Source organism: Acinonyx jubatus, chromosome A1 (assembly GCF_027475565.1).
Source record: "Acinonyx jubatus isolate Ajub_Pintada_27869175 chromosome A1, VMU_Ajub_asm_v1.0, whole genome shotgun sequence".
Classification (NCBI taxonomy): Eukaryota; Metazoa; Chordata; class Mammalia; order Carnivora; family Felidae; genus Acinonyx; species Acinonyx jubatus.
The window spans coordinates 185,516,126-185,533,127 of NC_069380.1; the positions used below are offsets into that span (position 1 = coordinate 185,516,126).

Below are 17,002 nucleotides of genomic sequence, written 5' to 3' on the forward strand. Positions count from 1 at the left end.
TTAACAGGTGGAAGGTGAGCATTTGGAAAAAAAAATACAAACTCAGTCTGAGTTGATATTAAAATTTAATCAAATCATTGAGGCAAGAGTAGACTTTTAAAAATGGTGCTAGGACAACTTGGTAGTCATTTGGAAAAAGACAAAACTAGAATATATGTTGCATCTTACACAAGAGCAAACTCCAAGTAGACTGGAGATCGAAATATAAAAAGTGAAACCATATAAGTATTGGAAGAAGATACAGGTGAATTCCTCTTTAATCTCATTGTGAGGAATAGCTTTCCAACTGTAACTCAAATCCTAGAGAATTTAAGTTGATTCAACTTTAATTTTGGTGTAAACTGGCAAATGTCAGAAGGTGCTCCTTAATTCCCTTATTAATCATGAAACAACCACCTTTTCAGTGCTAGCTAGGAATATTCCCTATTCTTAAGATCAGTGAATACAAAAGAAACAATTTGGAGCTTATTTATACTCCTTCTATCAAATGATAAAAAACTGGCATTAAATACATTTAAAAAATTCATTTAACGATCCTGCAATGATCATAGATTTAATAGATAACAAGGAGAAAATCAAGAGATTCACACCAGCAGGTTAATTTCCATATTGTAAATCTATCAGCAGGTCTCTGCTTCCCCCTGCAGTTTTGTAAAGTAATTGCTATAAAATAAACTTTTAAGTCAAGCACTGTGTTCAAAGATCACATAATGGTCAAAGAGAAGGTTAAAAAAGCCACACACTTACTAAAGGGTTGGAAAATGGAGGCACAAGTACCATTGCTGCTTCAGTCTTATCTAGGTGGGGTGGAACAACTACACACTGAAAGGACTGGAGACACCCATCCTACAAATGATCCTGAAGGGAATTCCTTCATCATTAAAAAGAAAGACCAGCTTCAGTTTTGTTTTCTTTGAAATCAGACATCATTTGCTTCACACATACAGACATATTTGTTTTTTCCACAAGTTACTTTTAGAAGTCTTCTAGGTTCTCTGGATTTGAGCTGTAGTGAGAATCTGACCTCTCACTAAGTCTTATCTTTCTCAGGATAGATGACTGACCTATAAGGAATTAATCTTGGAAATATTTCCTTGTTTCTTAGTTCAGAAAGTTCTATTTCCCAAAATTCAATTTAATAGAAATAAATTTCCTTATTTTAGTACTGTTTAAATTCAGCCCAACAAACCTTTTATAGAACCTGAGCAAAGAGGAAGATAAAAGAAAAACATCCCATGAGTCAACTCTTCTGATGTGAGATGCAGTCAGTATACTGGTTATACTTGCGTTTTGGAAGCTTGGTCGTATTTGTTAATCTGGCTTTCTGTCTCCCAAAGAGTGACCACAGTTCTACCTATAACAAAATGACCTGGAGATGTTTGTTAAAGCAGATTCCTGGCTGCCACCTCACAAGTCTGTGCTATCACACACTTCTCAGGGCTTTGCATGATTAATAAATTTCCTGTGACTCTTAGGCACTATACAGTTTGAGAACCATTGATCTACATAAAGTGATCTTCCTTAATAAACACAAGGAACGCTGAATGCCACTTTAACTGTTTCATCAGCAAACAATCTAAAATTATCCCACTAACTTCCAAATGTTTTGGGAGTAAAAATTTTGGAAAAGTTATTTCCCCTGACTTAAACTCAGGATCAGAAATCTAAGGTCTTTCCAATTCTTAAATTCTCGGATTTTATTTAATCATTTGTTAACAGTGTTCGTTAAATCCAATACTAGTAAACTTTAAGAAATTAATAAATATGGCAACCTTAATTCAAAAGGATGCCCATTAAAAAGGAAAAAACAAATCAGAAAGAGTTTTGTCATAAGGTTAACAGAATATGCAGGCCACTATAGAAAAGTTACTGAAAACTTTCTGGAAGCAACCAGAAGAATGTTCCCTGCAAACAGGCCCACTGCTACAGCACCATTGATAACAATTATGAAAATAATGCAATGAGAAGGCAGAAACATGGAAATCAAAAGGATTAAGTACTGTGAGATTAAGGAAAAATGAGAGGGAAATAACTGATGAAGAACTTCTGTTCCAAACAATACTTCAATAATGGTCTCTGGCTAGAGATAAAGTCTTGAAGGAAAGAATAATCCTTTACGTCTTCAGAGCCTAAGGAAAATGTTTTAAAATCCCAGAAATCTTGGGGTGCCTGGGTGGCTCAGTCGGTTAAGCACCCGACTCTTGGTTTCAGCTCAGGTCAAGATCTCATGGTTCGTGAGTTCAAGCCCCATGTCAGGCAGCATGGAGCCTGCTTCTTATTCTCTCTCTGACCCACCCCCATCCCCCAAGAGCTCTCTCGCTCACTCTCTTTCTCTTCCTCTCAAAATACACTTTAAAATCCCAGAAATCTTGTGCTCTGAGTCCACATTTACCAAACACAGACTTCTGTACTTAAATGGATCTATGGGTGTACCTATTTACAAATGAATACCATGGGCAAACAACTGGTAGGAGGGAGCCAACCCATTAAAGTAACTACCTCTGCACTTTGGCTTACAAATAAACTTTTCATTTATAGCAAGAATTACATCACTAGAGCCCTAATGAACTCTAAGTCCCTCCATCTTCTCCATATTTGTAAATGGAATCACCATCCACCCAGTAGCTGAAGCTAAGAAATCATGCTGTATACTACTTTGCCCCATTGCATGGAACATTTCCCTCTCTGATTGTCACACATTTGACTTTTTCCCTCCAAGTCTTTGCTGATCTACAGCCTCTCCAGAGAAGGCTTTTCCTGACCAGCCAATCTAAAGTAATCCTCCCCATCCTTCCAACCCCACCCCTACATCACTTCATCTTAAAAATTTTTTATACCTCCCAACTAGCATATAGCAGCTAGGAGAGAAGAGAAACCCTCTCATCCTGTTTACCACTGTATCCCTAAGGGCTTCAAACAATTCGTGGCATGTGGAAGAAATCCAAGTATTTCTGGAATAAATAAATGAATGAGATAAACTCTCTGTAACTCGTAAGATCAATTACTCACCTTCACGGGAGAGATAATCATAGTATTTATTCAACAGCTATTGAGTGAAGGAAGATGATGTGCAAGGCCTTAAGACAGTGGTCTTCAAACTTCAGTGAACGCATAAGAATTATCTAGGGAATTTACATACGACTAAACTCCACTGTGACAAGTAGCCCATATAAGGTGATTTTCTCACAGGATCAGCCCTATGCAGTAAGTTCTATAGGTTCTGATACTATAAAGCATCTTTGTATCATAATATCATAGCAACAATTCTCATCTGCTACCAGATTTGTCCTTTACATCAGCCACACCTTTGAGAAGCACTTATTTGCTTCACAGTTCCAGTACATCTCAAATGTGTGCTAAAATCCCATTCCTCTGGATAGTCATGTCAACATTTAGGTTTTCACAAATACTTAAGATATACTGCACACACACACACACACACACACACACAGTGCTTTCCTTAAAAGATTTTGCCTGTTTTTAAAAATCTTAGCTGCCTTCTTCCTCCATTACTCTTGTTTTTGTTTTTGCCTCCTCTCCCTCCCCTTCTCCATTACTGATTTAGGAGTTCTGCTGAGAACTGGAACTCCAATTGAGCCTGGATTATCTTCTCAGCCACAGGGCAAGTCAAGTCAGCTTGAATAACAGGCTTTAGCTATTGATACTTGATTCTACCTGAAGAGAAACATACACAGATCCTATAATAGCATTTCTTTCCAAATCCTCAAAGGTCAGCTTTCTGTGCTCTGGTAAAAAGTCCATGCTGGTGGTAAAGAATCAATTTTTATTTATATTCTCAAAATGGAATTACTTGTGTTGTTGATTATAAATGTGATGTGCACTTACGTATAAAAAAAAAGTAGAGAATAAAACAGGTGAAGGGGATTAAGAGGTTCAAACTTGCAGTTATAAAATAAGTCACAGGGATGAAAAGCACAGCATAGGGAATACAGTCAATAATACCGTAATAACTTTGTATGCTGACAGACTTACCGGTAAGCACTACCATGGCAAGAACTGAGTAATGTGTGGAACTGTTAAATCATTATGTTGTCCACCTAAACCTAATAGAACTCTGTATGTCAACTATACTTCAAAAAAGTGTATTAAACATAAATGAAAATTTCCCAATAATCACACCCTGTATCTTTCCAAACTTTCACGTCTGAACACATTTTTACACAGGTTTTTAACTCAAAAGGAATCATCATGGACTATTCTATAACCTGCTGTAAAGGGAAAACACCTCTTGCGTGTCTCCTCTCCTGCCAACACACCGAACACTTCTGTGACCAGACGTGTGGGAGTTTCCCCTGCACCAACAACTCCAACTGTACAGCAGACACCAGATGCTGCCCTGCGTTTTCACTCACTTTGGACACACTCCACCTGGAGACGCATCAGATCCCACAAATTAAGGACTTGTTCCCAACCCCACCCCTACTTCAGATGCCAACTGCCAGTCAAGGTTGTCACCTCTGCTTTTGACCCTTGGGCTATAAACTGGAAGTTCCCATGACTTCCTCCTCAGCTGCAATTAATTTGCTAAAGAGACTCCCAGAACTGAAGAAAACAGTTCACTTACTAGATTACTGTTTTATTCTAAAGACTGTAACTCTGGGGCCCCTGGGTGGCTCAGTCGGTTAAGCGTCCAACTTCGGCTCAGGTCATGATCTCATGGCTCATGAGTTCAAGCCCCACGTCGGTCTCTGTGCTGACAGCTCACAGCCTGGAGCCTGCTTTGAATTCTGTGTCTCCCTCCTCTCTCTGCCCCTCCCCTGCTCATGCTCTGTCTCTCTCCCCTTCAAAAATAAATAAACATTAAAAAAAATTAAAAAAAAAAAAAGACTAACTCTGGGCACAGGCAGACAGAAGAGACGGTATGCAGGAAGGGGCACTGAGCTTCCATGCTGAGTATGTCACCCTCCTTGCACCTCTACATGTTCACCCAATTCAGAAGCTCTCTGAACCCTTTTGTTTAAATTTTTTTTTCATTGAGTACTTTTGTTTTATTCAAATGCCAAAACATAAGTTTCAAGTACAAATCGTAGTTATACTCAGTTTATTTATTTTTTAATGTTATTTATTTTTGACAGAGTGAGAAACAGAGCATGAGCGGGGGAGGGACAGAGAGAGAGGGAGACAGAATCTGAAGCAGGCTCCAAGCTCTGAGCTGTCAGCACAGACCCCGACGTGGGGCTCAAACTCACAGACCGCGAGATCATGACCTGAGCCGAAGTTGGATGCTCAACCGACTGAGCCATCCAGGTGCCCCATCAGTTTGTTTGATTTAAAAACATCGATTATGCTATGTTAACAACTTCCAAAACCAAATGGAAGTTGTGACTAAAACATCTCCTAGTGCCTTTCTGGAGGATTACCCTTAATATATTTAGTAGCTACTCCAATTTTCACTCCACAAAAAGGAAAATGATGATGCTATAAGGAAAAGATAGTGAACAGTTATAATATGAAAGACTTCCTGAGAAAAACTTTAACCAGTGCTAGACAGACTAAGAAGGATACCTGTTTCTGTTCCATATTATAGCACACAGGTTTAAACATTCTGCAAAAGTGCATTTCTGGTCCTACCCAGCCATAAATAGATATCTCATATCTCTTATTACATCATAGAAAGCCCAACTTTTCATCAATAGGATTTAGAATTTGCTAACTGCTTGAGGTTCTTTTCCTAAGAAAAAGGGGGTAAAAAGAAAACTCAAGTGTCTATGAACCAAATAACGAAAATAAATATTTAAATGTACTCTGATTTAAATACTTTCAAATGAGGTTGAACTGAGTGAACAGCATAGAAATTTGTATCATCATTAAGCTTAAGAGATACTCAAATATTTTAACATTTATAAAATCAAATGAAGTAACTTCCATTATTAAGTCCCTCCAAATTTCCCCCACTGTTTAGTTTTGTTATATAATGAAGGTTAGTAACTTATATTTTAGTGTGAACACATTCATTTCTGCTGACAGCAAAACATAGATTTTCTTTAATGTTCTATGAAGACAAGAATTAGATACCTAGGATCAAAGAACAAAACAAAACAGGAGCCCTTGGGTGGCTCAGTCAGTTAGGCGTCTGACTTCAGCTCAGGTCATGATCTTATGGTTTGGGGATTTGAGCCCTGTGTCGGGCTCTGTGCTGACAGCTCTGAGCCTGGAGTCTGCTTCGGATTCCGTGTGTCCCTCCCTCTCTGCCCTCCCCTGCTTGTGCTCTGTCTTTCTCAAAAGTATAAACATTAAAAAAAAAAAAAAAAGAACAAAACAAAACTAGCTGAGTACTTTGGTAAGTGCACAATATTAGGGTATTTTATTTAGTTTAGCACATGGCTGTTACTATGACTGATACTGCATGCTACTTTTAGAATTAGATGGTCTTTTCCTGAAGATTTAAGGCAGACTTCAATTCTATCTGCACACTCATAGTACTAAAATGGATTTTTTAATTTTTAAAAAATATTTACTTTTGAGAGACAGAGAGAGGATGACAGAGGGCAGAGAGAGAGGGAGACACAGAACTCGAAGTGGGCTCCAGGCTTTGCAATGTCAGCACAGAGCCCGACGCAGGGCTCGAACTCACAACCTGTGAGATCATGACCTGAGCGCTTAACTGAGCCACCCAGGTGCCCCTGGGGTTTTAATGTAGGTTTCAGTACATAAGCACCACTGGTCAAATCATTGGTCACTAGTGATTAACTCAACCTCCAGCCTCTGTCCCCTCCCCAGACGTGGGGCTGAAAGCTCCAAACTCTGACAACCAGACCTCATTCTTGAGGTGATTTTTGGAAAGCTCCTATGTGTGTGGTTGAAAGGGGCTGGTTATAAATAACAAAACACACCCTTATTTCTTATTAGGAAATTCCAAGGGTTTAGGAACTCTGCTAGGAACTGGGACAAACCCAAGTACATAATTGTTATTATAAGCCATATTATCACACCTGCTTAATTCAATTAACAGGTATTTTTTCCACATCAATATTAAGATTTATCTTTCTTTTTAATGACTGCATTACATGCTACTGCATAAAAATGGCAAAACTGTTTAAAGTAATACCCTCTGTTGAACATCATTTCTAATGTTCAAAATTATGAATGATGTTGTGACACATCTTTATGTATACATCTGTACACATCTCTAATAACTTCCTTAAAACAAATGACTAAAAATTGTAAAATTCAGTTCTTCATCTCTACTAGCCACATTTCAAATGCTCCACAGCTGATGACTATTAAAATGTGGTTGATCATGGCCAGTAGCTACCATACTGAACAGGGTATACATAGAACATTCCCATCATTGCAAAAGGTTCTATTGATAGCCTTAGTCTAAAGAAATATTCATATTAAAAATGTGATACCTATATCCCACAGAAATGACATAGCACTTTAAACTCCCAAAATTAGCACAAGCACTCTTTATGTCCTCTCATTGCTGACATCAGATAAATCGAGACGTAATGTTTTAATCTGCACTTAAACACTATTAGTGAGGCTAAAAATCTGTTCACATTTTTTGGCAATTTGTGTTTATTTTGTTGTCATTGAATTATCTCAACTCTATTTTAAAAGAATCAAGTTTAAAGGTATCCTGTTCCTAGTGACCTATAAAAGCAAACCATGTGTGCAGTGGAGATTTCTTCATCTGTTTTTGCTGGTTTCCAAATAATTTCATAAAGATATTTATCAAAACACCAGAAAAATACCCAAGAGAGTAGTACCACAATTAGGTAAAGGTAGTCTGCACTCTTGGAGGTTGTTTCCTTAGTGGAATTAATGGTTTACATTTCTATAAAATAACAATGGCTATCACCACAGCATGTTGTTTCTAAGAGATATTGTTACAAATTTTCAAATTAAGCTACAAAAACATACAAGTTGATACACAAATATAAAATACAAAATGTTTATATCTGGAAAGTGATTATATTTACACAAAAGTCTAGAATAGGAAAAAACCAACCTATGGAATAGGAACCAGAGCAGTGGGTCCCTGGGTTGGTGGGGGTGCAGGGACAGAATGAGTGGTGATGCACACAATGGGAGTTTCTAGAATGATGGTTATGTTCTGGATCCTAATAAGTGTGTGAGTTACACAGGTGCATACAGTTGTCAAGACTCACTGAACTGTACACAGAATGTAAACAGTTTCACTATATGTAAGTTATATCTTAACTTTTAAAAGGAAGAAAAAAGTTTAAAAGTCATTGTGCCATTTAGAATATTCAACTTAGAGGCAATGGAAGTAATTGTTTTAAATATTTATAGAACTTAAAATGTGATTCCTGGCCAGGAGACACAAAGTTTTACTAAATTGGGAATGGGAGGCAGAGTATGTAACATCTCGAGTCAAATCACACAACTGTCAAACCAATGGCACAGTAGAAATTTCACCATCAGGGTAAAACACATTAAGGTATCAGAAAGGCATTGCTAACATTTTAACACAGACATTTAATCAATGCTTCTAAAAAGCCTGCACCTGTGATATGAATCAAGCACTTTCTGGAAAATCATTTCCCTAATTATTGAACAGTACGTGATTTAATTTTCCGAGCCATTTCTGCTGAGGTAGTTTATGAAACTGGTTCATTTTGCCGTTTGTCCTTCTCTTCTAAGCCATTGTTATTTTATCCTATCACACTAGCACAAAAGCTAACACATGCATGTTAAAACTAATAGACTTGGGGTGTGTGGGTGGCTCAGGCAGTTAAGCGTCTGACTCTTGATTTTGGCTCAGGTCACAATCTCACAGTTGTGGGATGGAACCCCATATCAGGCTCTGACAGCATGGAGCCTGCTTAAGATTCTCTCTGCCCTTTTCCCCACTTGCATGGGTGTGCACATACTCTCTCTCAAAAAAATAAAAAATAAAATAAAACCAATAGACTTAATAATGAAAAATGCCCAAGGAGACAAGATGCTCCATGTCACATTACTTCCCAATTCCCACCATTACAGTGCACATTCAGAATCCCTGCCCATTACCAATGTGTCATAACCTGTTCAGTGAGTGAGTTGTTCAGAAGCCTAAGCTACAAATCTCATTCAAGTTCCTTGCAGACAAGGAACTCAGATATTATGGTAACTCTTCAGATGACCTCGATTAGGAGATGAGAAGGAAGGATATGTGGAGGATACCAAGACTTCTGTCTCCAAAAGTGAAGGCTTGCCCAGTTAAGGATGTGGCCCAGGGGCAAAGAAGCAGGAAAATGTACATTGTATTAGTGTATTTGCTTTGTAGAAAGACAGCTGTTTTTGTTATTAAATGCTACATTATACTTTGGAATCAGACCTGGGTTTGAGAATCAGTTCTGCCATTTATTACATGTGTGATCTTGGGCAAGTTACTAAGTTCTGTTCTCTCATGGGAAATGCTAACAGTATATGTTTCATAGGTGTGTTGTAAAGATGACATGAAAACACAACTTTCTAAGTTTAGTGGCTGGCAAATTATAGGTGCTTAACAAATGATAACTAGTATCATATACAAGTCTATTTCTCAAGAATGTTATGTAAACAATACAGGGCCGAGTCACTGCCCTCTGCAACCAAACCACCACCAGAATATTCAGGCAGTCATTTTTTTTTTTTTTTTTTTGCTATCAAGGGATTAATACAAATAAGCAGCATACCATAATTCTAAAGTCTAACCAAAAAACGTCCCTTACAGGAATTTCAGCAGCCAACCACCAAAAAGGCCATTAAAAAAAAAAAAAGCTAAAAGGTATATACAGATGTTATAATATTATATGAGGCAAACAGAAGAACTCAAAGTTGACCAAAAAAAAAAAAAAAGGAAAGAAAAAAAGGAAATCTGTTAAGCAGACACACTCCGTGCTACTGATTTATCTCAGCTCCGTCACTACTAAAGCAATAAGGACACAGATGGGCAAGTAACTCTTTCAGCACAGATGACCCAATCTGTGATACAGTATCAAACACATTTATTCATTTTAAAAAGCAGTTTATCGTGGCAGATAGTGCACAATAAATATTTACCTGTTTCTCTTCATCTGGCATGTTTTTTTCCAGTTCTATTAGGTATTCTTCATCTAGTTCAGAGGAATTCACATTATCATCAGGTTTGTTCTCAACCCTGTCCACTCCTGGCTCCTCCTTTTCAAATGAGGTGCTAGGGTCATGAAAACACTCCTCTTCTCCCTGGTCCTCCTGGGGATGGGCTTCAACATCCTTGAGCAACTTGCTCTGGAAATGGTGATCTTTGGTATTAGAAACTGGAGGGCTAGCACACTCTGCTTCCTGGGGATCTGTAACTTTCAAACCATTGAAAAGATCCTCTGGAACCCTACAGTTTTCTGACTTCTCCCCCATGCTGGATCAGTGAGGAAGGTGAAGCTGAAGTTCTGGGAAAAGAGAAAATATGTTAGGTAATGGTGCTTATACAGGTATCCACCACTTTCCAAAAGTCTGCCTTATGCCACTTCGCTTTTAACATTAGCATGGTACATTAGCATGGCAATAGCTCTTTTCGTAAAAGTGAAAATCCCCTTCAGATTTCTTTTAGTGAAAACATGTAAATATTAATGCAGGTCTTTGTAAAAGCAAACTGGTATAACTCGACCTTTTGGAAGGCAGGGGGTGGTGGGTGTGTGGATAATCTTTATTTTATGCCATTTTGGCTCAGGAAAGGTTTGATAAACGCTCAACTTTTGAGACAGCAGGGGAAACCTGTATTAAAAAAAGATTCTACCTATTACACCTAAACAAATTTATACATCAAAACCCCAAAACACACCTTAACTTCCTTTCATTGAAATTATCATAAAGAAAAATTTGGTTATAAACCCATAAATAATGCCAAACATCATTTTAACTGACACCCCTTTCAGAACTTCATATAAGCAACAAAAGAGAACGATTTTAATGTGACTCTTCCTTTTTCCACTGCTCAAATTTTGTCAGGGTTGTAAAAAATAGGCATAAGCTAAAACAAAAGTAAGAAAAATGAAACGCCCCTAACCTTTATTCAGAACGAATAGCCAGGTCGTAAAAAAATAAAATAAAATAAAATAAAATAAAATAAAATAATAAAAATAAAAATACGGGCCTTTCCAGCACCACGATACGAAGCTCAAGAATAAGTATCTGACGGTGCTTAAAATGCAATCAGTGCCAAAACAGCGATTGTCAAATTCACCCAAGTGCGCGCTGTAGAGCCCACGCAGGTTATAGTGTAAAGGAAACCGTGGCGCAGCTGGTCCTAATCAGGACTCAGGCACGAAAAGAGTGGTTCTCAACCTTAGCTAAACACAATAATACTTGGGACGCTTTAGCAAGTACTGCTACCCAGATCTTATCCTCCACAGATTCTGATTTTGGCGTCTGGCGTAGGCCCAGGATACTCGTATTTTTTTAAAAAAGGCATCCCAGGTGATTCTAATGTACAGCCAATTGAGAACCACTGCTGTATAAGCTGAGTCACACCGTCAGCAGCTCCACCCCTCACCCCTCTGGTCACAGCAAAATCACGCCAACGCCCCTTGTGTCGCGACAAGAGCCCGAATTCGTCCCAGCTCGTCCCAAGAAAACTTCAAAAAACAAGACCTTAATACTAAGACTTAGCCTCCACACACAGTTTTGTTTCCCCTGCTTCCAGGTCTAGTGGAAGAATGCAGGAGTTTGAGTCCCCGGGGTTAAGAAGAGGCCACCCTACGCTTCCCAACAGTTTGTTCTCTGAGTCCCCCACGCCTTAAGCGGACAGCCCCAGGTGGCACTCACAGCTCCCCAGCTCCTCTCGTCCTCACCTTCCCAGCCTCTAAAATCTTCTATTTCCGTTCAGCCAAGTGCACTTCCGTCGGCGCCAACCAATGGCATCACTGTTAGCAAAGCATCCTGGGAAATGTAGTGGCACCCTCAGGGAGAAAGCACGTCGCTGTCGCGGTGTGTGACGCCATTGTACGGACTGAAATGCAGGCGGAAGTTACCATCTTGGGTTACGGCGAGAGCCGCATTACTCAGCACCTGCGGCAAAAAGGTCGTCTCCAAGCTGTTCCATTTACTCCGTCACTCTGACCTCTTGTGCTAACAATGTATAAAGGAATCCTGAAGCATAAACCCTGTCCAAAATAAAATTTTCTCTCCAATGATTCTCAAAGTGTGCCTTTTAAGGGGTCCATTGCTAGATCAAAACTGTTTTCATAATAACACTAAATTTGCCTTTCCCACCCTTCTTTCATGAATATACAGTGTTTTCCAGAGGCTGTGTCATGTGATCGCGCAACGGCTTGAATGCAGAAGGAGCTCTGAGAATCCAGTAGTCTTCTGTTAAGCAAGAGACTTGCATAAATAAAACAATGCCACTCTTCACTATAGCATTTTTTGTTTTGGAAAATATAATGATTTATAACAAGATAATTTATGTTGGCATATAATAGGTGTATTGTTATCTTAAATTAACAAATATTAAATATTTTTCAGTTCTAATTTCTAGTATAGTAAATATTGGTAAGTATAAGCCACATAAAAGCTTTTTGTGGTCCTCATTAATATTGAGTGTTAAAGGGGTCCTGGAATCAAAGGGAACTGTTGTCCAATGCATTCTTTCAAGAAATGTTTACTAAATGTTTATTAGACCCCACACATTATGCTGGGAATACAGAATTGAAACATCCTTCAAGGTAGCCAGACAGGTAATCAGTAATAACAACAGAGATTACTTAGTTTTCTTTAACTCACAGAACCTATTGCAGAGATAGCTGGGAGGGACTTTATCAGGAAGGATATCTAACCTGTTTTTTGAATTTGTTTCTAAATGAAGTTATGCATACCCTCGTATTTTTGTGTACATCAAAAGCTTTAATATACAAAAACCATTAAAAATAGGATTTTTAGAATTCTATTCTAGAATAGAATAGACAATTTTAGAATTGTCCAGAATTTTGGAAACCTTTTAATATTAAAAAATTTTTTTAATATGGCAGGAACTAAAAAACTGTTTGGTAGTTAGGCCTTTTATGACCTTTAAGAAGTCTTGTTAGGTGCAAAGAGATACAAACTTCCAGTTATAAAATAAATAAGTCACAGAGATGAAGGGTACAGCATAGGGAATATACTTAATAATATCGCAATAATTTTATCTGGTAACAGTGACTACAGTTATGTAAGCATTGAGTAATGTACAGAATTGTCGAATCATTATGCTGTACACCTGAAACTAATATGACATTGTATGTCAACTATACTTCAATAATAATAAAAAAAAATAAGTCCTGTTAATTAAATTCTGGTGTAATTGAAAAGCTATGAATTTTGGAGCAAAATAAATAAGTAAATACATAAAATAAACTTGAGTTACAATATCAGCTCTTTTACTTTACTAGCTGTCCAACTTTGAATTATAATTCTAGTAACTAACATTTATTATGTGTTTATTAAGTGTCACATGCTGTGAAAAATGCTTTAGGTGGATTATTTGATTATTTGAATTCTAATTTGGCTCTGCCATTTGACTAGCTGTATGACTTTGCTGCAAATTACTTAATGCCTCTAAACTTTCTATTTTTTAATGTTTATTTATTTTTGAGAGAAAGTGCAGCGCGAGCGGGGTAGAGGCAGAGGGAAAAGACAGAGGATCCTAAGCGGGGCTCCTGAGCCGAAGATGGATACTTAACTGACTGAGCCACCCAGGAGCCCCAAATGCTTCTTCTAAACTTTAGTATATGAATTTTCCCTCAAATATAAAAATTGGGTTGGGTAACAATGATACCTCACCATTAAGTTTTGGGAGAAAGAAATGATGAAATCTCGGAGAACAGGGCTTGACACACACATAGTGTTTAATGAGTGTTAGAGACAATAATATTATGTGACCAGCCTTGTGACTGTAGCTGGTTACAGGAAACCTAATAAGACACTGTCCCTGCCCTTCCCATTCCCAAGACTGCATAGGCTAGTCGGGGAAGGGGAGACTGGAAATAAGATAAAAGCACTACTGAGCCTGAGGAAGATGCAATCCACTCTTTTTTTTTTTTTTTTTTTAATGTTTATTTTTTTGCGAGAGCCAGCAACAGAGCATGCGCAGGGGAGGGGCAGAGAGAGAAGGAGACACAGAATTCGAAGCAGGCTCCAGGCTCTGAGCTGTCATCACGGAGCCGGATATGGGGCTTGAACCCATGAACCGTGAGATCATGACCTGAGCTGAAGTTGGATACTTACCTGACTGAGCCACCCAGGTGCCCCTCAGTCTTTTTTTTTTTTTTTTTTTTTTTTAACCAAGGGCCAACACCCAATTGGCTCACTTTAGTACTTCTTCACTAATAAGATATTTGAGTTATGCTGTTGAAAGAGTAATAGTTAATTAAAAGGAAAAAAAAACAGGAAAGGCTGAAGGACATCATAAAAATATCATGACTATTTTTGGAAACGACAAGTAGCTGGATGTTGCTATAGAGTACAAAGCAAGAAACAAATTTTTACAAATGGAAGCCTACTAATCAGATCCTGGAACTGTGGAAATTTTGTCTTTGTGCTCACAGCCACTATTATAAAAGGAAAAGAAATGTTTTTCATTGAGAAGTCCGTTCTGTTATTATTTTCCTGAGGCAGAGACCATGTCTGTCTTGTTGTCAGTTGTAAGGGATCAGTGAACATCCTGTTATCACATGGGTGAATGGTTCTCTTCCAAAAATTTATGGATAACTAACTTGGATGTAAATCAAAAAATAAATTAATTAAAAAAAAGAATTTATGGCTAAAACAATGCGTAACCTGGTGCTCTGATGAGTTGTATAAAGAGATTTTGAGACTTCTGGAATTATCTTATAGGATTATTGTAAGAATTAAATGGTCATGTCTTATCTAAAACACAAGTGAAGTGCTCAATATAGAAAAAAATACTTTAATTGTAACAGCCCTTAACATAGTAAGTGCTCAATAAACATTTGCCGTTATTGTAATCATTATTATTAATGATGTTCTCACAGTATTATCAATACTATGATCAATTACTAATAGTACTTGATTTTTACTAGGGTTACTCATGATCATCAATATTAATAGTGATAATATTTATGAAGCTTTCATTAACACTCCCCAGACAGAGGATTGAGCCCCTAAGTTTGTTGAAAGAATGGAAGCTGAACATGAATGAATGAATGAATGAATGAGTGAATGAATAATGAATGAATGCTAGGCATCATAGTAGACCCTGTGGCATGTACATAATGAATCAGGAGAATAGCAAAGGAGCCATTTTCTCTTTCCTTTTCTTTCTGGGGGAGCAGCTGGGTGATTTCTCGGTGGCATGGAATGATACAAGAGAAGGAGTCTTATGCTCAAGGTGATCTTTTGGGTCACTGGCATGACAATAGGATTGCTGTTGAGTATGGTGGAAGAGTGTGGGCTCTGGAGTCAGACTTCCTTGGTCTGAATCTCTCTGCCCATCCTCTCAGCATCTGTGTGATCTGATGTTAGACTAGTCACTGAACCTTGATACCTACCTCATAAGGTTTCATGAAGCTTAAATAAAATAACAAACCTAAAGCACTTCCTACAGACTTTCATACAAACTTTAACATAAATTGCTTTGTGGAGAATCTTCAGGAAGAGATGGGAATCACTTCTGCCTCCCCTGATGACTTATTATGTATGCACTGTGCTAAACTTTTGGGAGGCTCTGTGCATCTACCCTCCCTGGAGCTAGATATTTATGCTATATTGACTCAGTTTTTTTCTGTGCCCAGAGCGAATATATTCATACTATGGGGCTTACTGAGCCCAGCTTTGAAGATAAAGCTTCCTGCTCTGGGATCTTCTAAGTCCTGAGCTCTATTCTCCACATTTCCCCAGAGTTGGGGTGCATGAACTTGCCAAAGCAAGGTCCAACATCCAGGAATAGCCAGGGATGCCACAAGAATTCCTTGAGGATGAGATATATCACATAAAATACAAAATTAAGATGTAGATCTTATAGTTCTATAGTGTTTCCAAAAGGTGTTATTGCCTTTTATTTTTTCCTAGTTCCAATCTTCAAATTGAGATTTCTGATAGGAGACATAACCAAAAGCTAACATTCTGTGCATTTAAATTCCTGGATTTCTGTTTTCCCTTAGATCAGCATGTCTAATAGTGATAAAATGTGACTGCCACATATGTAACTTTAAATTTTCTAGTAGCAGCATTAAAAACAGTAAAAGAGGTGAAATTAATTTAAGCAATATTTTCTTTAACAAAATGTGTCCAAAATATTCTCATTCGAGCATGTAACTAATATAAAAATTAAGAGAATACTATACATTCTTTTTTTCATACTAAGTCTTTGGGATCATATATATATTTCACTGTTAGGGCACATCTCAATTTAGACATTAAGTTTTCATTGAAAATACCTGAATCTGTACTCAGATTTCATAAAAATTATGGTTAAATAGATACATACATCTAAATTTTTTCAAAAATACTTCCCAATGACTGAATTAGATATTAATTTTTAAAATTCCTCTTATTAAAATAAAATGAGATATTTAAGTCCATGATTGCACTAGCCACATTTCAAATGCTCAATAGCCACATGAGGTTAGTGTCTACTGTATGAGGCTTAAACTTTCTAGAACACTAGCCAACTAACTTTCGTAAAGAACTTATATGTGTCATGGTTGTACTCATTATTTTACATTTGTAATTGTAGGTAATCCTTGCAATGATCTTGGCCTCCCTTTGCTGTTGTTTCTTATAATTCCTTCATTCCTTCACCATGCAGTAGCCAGACTCATCTTTAAAAACATGAATCCTGTCCAAGACTTTTTAAAAAATGTTTATTTATTTTTGAGAGAGAGTGAGAGAAACACAAGCAGGGGAGGGTCAGAGAGAAAGAGACACACACAGAATCCAAAGCAGGCTCCAGGCTCTGAGCTGTCAGTGCAGAGCCCAATGCTGGGCTTGAACTCACGAACTGTGAGATCATGACCTGAGCTGAAGTCGGACACTTAACCAACTGAGCCACTCAGGTGCCCTGAATCCTGTACAAGTC

At 37.8% G+C, this 17,002-nt stretch overlaps 1 protein-coding gene across 3 annotated transcripts in view; it reads right to left on the bottom strand.

The window, feature by feature from the left end:
* Window positions 1-11,907, bottom strand: part of TTC1 (tetratricopeptide repeat domain 1) — a 46,457-nt gene extending 34,550 nt beyond the window's left edge. For 2 of the 3 annotated variants that reach the window (XM_027033530.2, XM_053199559.1), the window contains exons 1-2: window positions 11,755-11,833; window positions 10,015-10,379 (exon numbers count right to left, since the gene is read on the bottom strand). In XM_027033530.2, the coding sequence (XP_026889331.1) occupies window positions 10,015-10,347 (333 nt within the window). In that variant the 5' untranslated portion in view covers window positions 10,348-10,379; window positions 11,755-11,833. Of the gene's footprint in view, window positions 1-10,014; window positions 10,380-11,754 lie in introns of all 3 variants that reach the window. The other variant, XM_027033535.2, reaches the window with a different exon arrangement.
* Between the last annotated feature and the right edge of the window lie 5,095 nt (window positions 11,908-17,002).